The sequence below is a fragment of the Myotis brandtii genome, unplaced genomic scaffold (genome assembly GCF_000412655.1).
Source record: "Myotis brandtii unplaced genomic scaffold, ASM41265v1 scaffold182, whole genome shotgun sequence".
In the NCBI taxonomy this organism is placed as follows: domain Eukaryota; kingdom Metazoa; phylum Chordata; class Mammalia; order Chiroptera; family Vespertilionidae; genus Myotis; species Myotis brandtii.
In genome coordinates, this window is record NW_005356751.1 from 2,752,669 (window position 1) to 2,757,261 (window position 4,593).

Below are 4,593 nucleotides of genomic sequence, written 5' to 3' on the forward strand. Positions count from 1 at the left end.
CCTACTGGGGATGTGCCCGCAACCCAGGTACATGCCCTTGACCGGAATCGAACCTGGGACCCTTCAGTCCACAGGCCGACGCTCTATCCACTGAGCCAAACCGGTTTTGGCAGAAATTTTTTTAACTTCTATAATTTTAATGAGGCAAAGGAAATTCCACCACCAGTGAATAAAATAAAAATCTCAATATTAATTCAAGAATAGCTTCTTTGCCCTGGCCTGTGTTGGTAAGTGGTTAGTGTCAACCTGAGCACCAAAGGGTCTCAGGGCTCCATTCCCGTCAAAGACCAATACCTTGGTTTTGAGTTCGCTCCCTGCCCCCAGTTGGAACATATGCTGGAGGCAACCAGTAGATGTGTCTCTCATATCCATGTCTCTCTCTCTCTCTCTCTCTCTCCTCCCCCCCAGTTCCTCCCTTTCTACTCTCTCTGAAAAAGCAATGGAAAAAAATATCCTCAGGTGAGGATTAACAAAAAAATTTTTTTTTCTTAAGGAATGGCTTCTCCACCACATAAGATCTATAGGCAGTATTTTGCTACTATTTATTGTCTGGTTAGCAAGATTGTTCCTAAGTAAAGGTGGAACCACCAACATAAAATTCTTCCCATTTCTTTTACCTAGTCTTCATCATCTTTTATTGCCTGTTGCTGGTGCAGCTGAAATGCAACCATTTTCCTTAGCAACACTTATCTAGTCATCAGTTCTCTTTTTTCATTTACACTTCCCCTCTTTTCCCTCCATCCCTCACTGCCCAGGGCTTCAGCAAAGTGGAAGAAAGGCACCTGCTCAAAGGATTAAAAGCAAAATAATAATATACAAAAATTGAAACAATGAGTATTAATTTTTCAAACAGATCTTTAATATGGCGACAATGTGATATATTAAAAACTGTCACATTAAAACAAATGACTAAACCTTGAATCTTGATAAAGTACAATCTCAAGTCATATTTTTCTTATTTAATGCATGAGTAAACGGAATATTCTATTTGACCTGGCAATGATGTATCATAATAGAAAACTGACTATGTTTCTATATGTTGCTATAAATTTGTACTAGTCCAAGGCAAATTAAGAATGCATATATAGTCCGGCTGGTGTTGCTCAGCGGTCGAGCGTCAATCCATGAACCAAGAGGTCAGGGCACATGTCCAAGTTGTGGGCTTGATAGCCAGTAGGAGGTGTGCAGGAGGCAGCAGATCAATGATGTTTCTCTCTCATCGATGTTTCTATCTCTCTATCCCTCTCCCTCTCTCTCTAAAAATCAATAAAAACATATTTAAAAAAAGAATGTGTGTATAGTGTGTGTATCCACGTTTGCAAATAAAATAAAATCTTCAGTTTGCTTTTCTATCTTCATAAGAGTTTGAACTTGATGCTACATAATGTTATCTACTTTTCAACATAGTTAAAACTTTTAGAGAAGATAAGTCCATTGTGCAAAAATAACTTAGCAAATAAAAATGCAGAAACAAAAGGTACCTGCTGTTGCTTGAAATCAGGCCTGTTTTTGATAAGATTATAAACAGTCACGAATTTCATGTATAGTACGTAGGCCCTTTCCTCATCACGATCTAACCTGCTTTCTTCTGCTGTCTTGAAGATCTTCTGGGCACTCTGTACATAACTTAAAATTAGAGAAAAAAATAAAACACTTGACATCTGGGGGCGGGGAGAGGGGGAGGTCATGCATAAAGCCCACAGAGAACCTCGATAAAATATATTTCATAATTTATTTCAGAATTGACACAAAGTTAGATGCAAGTTTGGATGCAATCTGAAAATTTCCCTTATGCTACAAGTAAATACTTCTGTTTCATAAGAGTTGTTTATATGCCACAAACTCTTCAAAATGCTTTGAGTCCAGTTTTAAAAGATTTGCTACAACAGATAATCCTGAGACAAGTGGTTCTCAGGCAGCCACAATAGCCATACTCTATAATTAAAGAACATACCATTTGTATTGAATTAGGGGAGCTAAAATCTTTATTATTTTAATGTTAAAACAAATATTTTCCATTCTACTCACTCCTTTCTAACCATTATGTAAAATTTCCCCCACTTGAAAATCCAAGAAATTAGGGAAAGAAAAGAGGACACGAGTCTGATCTTTTTATTTGGTTAAGATTTTCTACAAAATGGCTGAACTACACTTTGATTCACTGGTCCTGGAAGAAAAGAGACTTAAAGTCCAAAAATATGTCATCTTAAAATTCTACTTCAGTAAAATAATTTGAGGATTCTGTGTCATTAATTCCTAAGACATTTTCCTTGTTTGATGGTCTTTAGAAAGCAAATTAATAAAATAGGCATTTCTGCAAGAGAATTTCATTCACTTAGACTAAAGTTTTGGCAACCAAGTTATAGTGCCAATGCCTATATATAATATGCTTTACCAATCCTTATTTATATAAAGCAGTGAATCTTGTTTTCTGTATTTTTCAAACTGTGTTCCAAGATTGAGACATGGACTAATGATGAAGTTGGTCAGGCCAAGGAACTAGACCACCACACAAGGAAAAATGATATTTAAGACCAAAGATGGTCCTGTACAAGGACCATTTCAGTCAGTGTGTATGCTGTGCCTCACATGGCAGAGGTTAATCAAACCAAAGACAGTAAGGAGATCCTCTATAAACATTCAGGAATGAGTCCATTTTGGATCATAAAAATAACTGAGGCACTCCGCCCCCCCAATTTATCTCTAGCCATGGAACACGTATTTTTCCCTAATCTCTAAAATCTGTTTACCCAAGTCTGGTGTATGGCTGGCTAGATGCACCTTTCTTTTTTTTTAATTGATTTTTTTTTTTTTTTTTGAGGGAGAGGGAGAGATGGGGAGATAGAGAGATGATGCCATTGTTTAAATAAACTTTAAATTTACTCACGTAACAAATGTAAGAACATGGAATTGAACTAAAACTTAATATATGACTCAGTCAAACTAACAATAAATACATACTTCTTAGTGCTTATTTTCTCTGGTTTAACTTCTGTCTTCTTATTGAGGTCTTTTAGTGAAGAACTGAGGTAGAGTTCTTTAGGATCTGAAGCCACGGAAGGCATGATGAATAAACCTTACTTTTCCACTTTTACAATGGATGGTGTACTTCAGTAAAAGTAGTTCTTTTCTGAAACAAAATGAACACAAATGATTCCACTAGTTTTCCTCATTAACAACAAAACAAGTGAGCAGTTTAAAAAATAAAACAGCTAACCTGTATTCTTTGCTAACAGTTGATTTTAAATTATATTGAATATATCTATTTTGGGAGTTCACGATATACAGGGTATTAATAAACAATTTAATTTATTTTAAAATTTTCATTAACTAAATTAATTAGTTTGTATCATTTTACCTTAAGTATTAGGAATCTTTCCTGTCAAAGGAACTAACAGAATAATAAAAGCTTTTATATTTTTCTTGATAAATCTGCATGAATGTATAGATCAAAAATAGGAAGCTTAATTTAGAAATACATGGTATCCCCAAAAATGTATATACATTTTTAACAGCTGATAGCTTAATTTTGAAAATGAAATGTTCACTAACACTGTCTTTATAATTATACAAACTGTGTGAATACATTTTTTGGGACACCTATATTTCTCTTTCTCATTGGTATCTATAATAATAAAAGTGTAATATGCTAATCAGACCTGACATCCTTCCGGATGACCTTGTGGACAAAGCTGGGGCTGTGAGGGAAGCCCAGGTCCCGGGTGCCAGAGGGAAGCCAGTGCTGGCAGCTGGGGGAAGGAAGGCCTACTCTTACACAAATTTCGTACATTGGGCCTCTAGTCTATTTATAAAAGGAAATAAGTGAGGAGGGTGGGGAAAGGTAGGCAAGGCCACTTTATATGGAGCTAAGGACACATGAACATGTTTCTGGCAGAATATACCTAAGTACTTTGGTTTACTCTGCAAAGGTCATTGATGTTTCATGACATTCTTCATTTCCTCATTTGCTTTGGTAAATTATGACTAGGAAGATGGAGGAGGTTGTAAACAAAATAAAAATAATAGGCTAGGTATATACCAATTAAGTTGTGTGTGTGTATGTACATGTGCAGGGATGCATGTAGACGGGGCAGATCAGGGGAGCACACCAAATGGGGAGTCTTGGCAAGATCGTGTCACCAAATGAAAACTTCAGTAACCCAATTAAATGTATGCAAGATCTTTAGCTGTGAGGAACTAATTACAATTTGAATAAATAACAACTTTAATACATTTACTTATTTATTTTTAAAATATATTCTTTATTGATTTCAGAGAGGGAGAGAGAGATAGAACATCAATGATGAGAGAGAATCATTGGTCGGCTGCCTCCTGCATGCCCTCTACTGGAGATCGAGCCTGCAACCCAGGCATGTGCCCTTGGACGAAATCAAACCTGGGACCCTTTAGTTCGCAGGCCAACAATCTATCCACTGAGCCAAACTGGATAGGGCAACATTAATACATTTAAAGATTACAACTTTTTTTAAAAAAAATATTTTATTGATTTTTTTTACAGAGAGGAAGGGAGAGGGATAGAGAGTTAGAAACATCAATGAGAGAGAAACACCGATCAGCTGCCTCCTGCACACC

General features: G+C 36.3%; 1 protein-coding gene across 4 annotated transcripts in view; it reads right to left on the bottom strand.

Annotated features, from left to right (window-relative positions):
- USP8 (ubiquitin specific peptidase 8) overlaps positions 1 to 4,593 on the bottom strand; it is a 61,685-nt gene that overhangs the window by 44,439 nt on the left and 12,653 nt on the right. For all 4 annotated transcript variants that reach the window (XM_005863946.2, XM_005863947.2, XM_014537801.1 and 1 more), the window contains 2 exons: positions 2,962 to 3,130; positions 1,482 to 1,626 (listed from right to left, as the gene is read on the bottom strand). In XM_005863946.2, coding sequence (XP_005864008.1) covers positions 1,482 to 1,626; positions 2,962 to 3,065 — 249 coding nt within the window. In that variant the 5' untranslated portion in view covers positions 3,066 to 3,130. The remainder of the gene's footprint in view (positions 1 to 1,481; positions 1,627 to 2,961; positions 3,131 to 4,593) is intronic.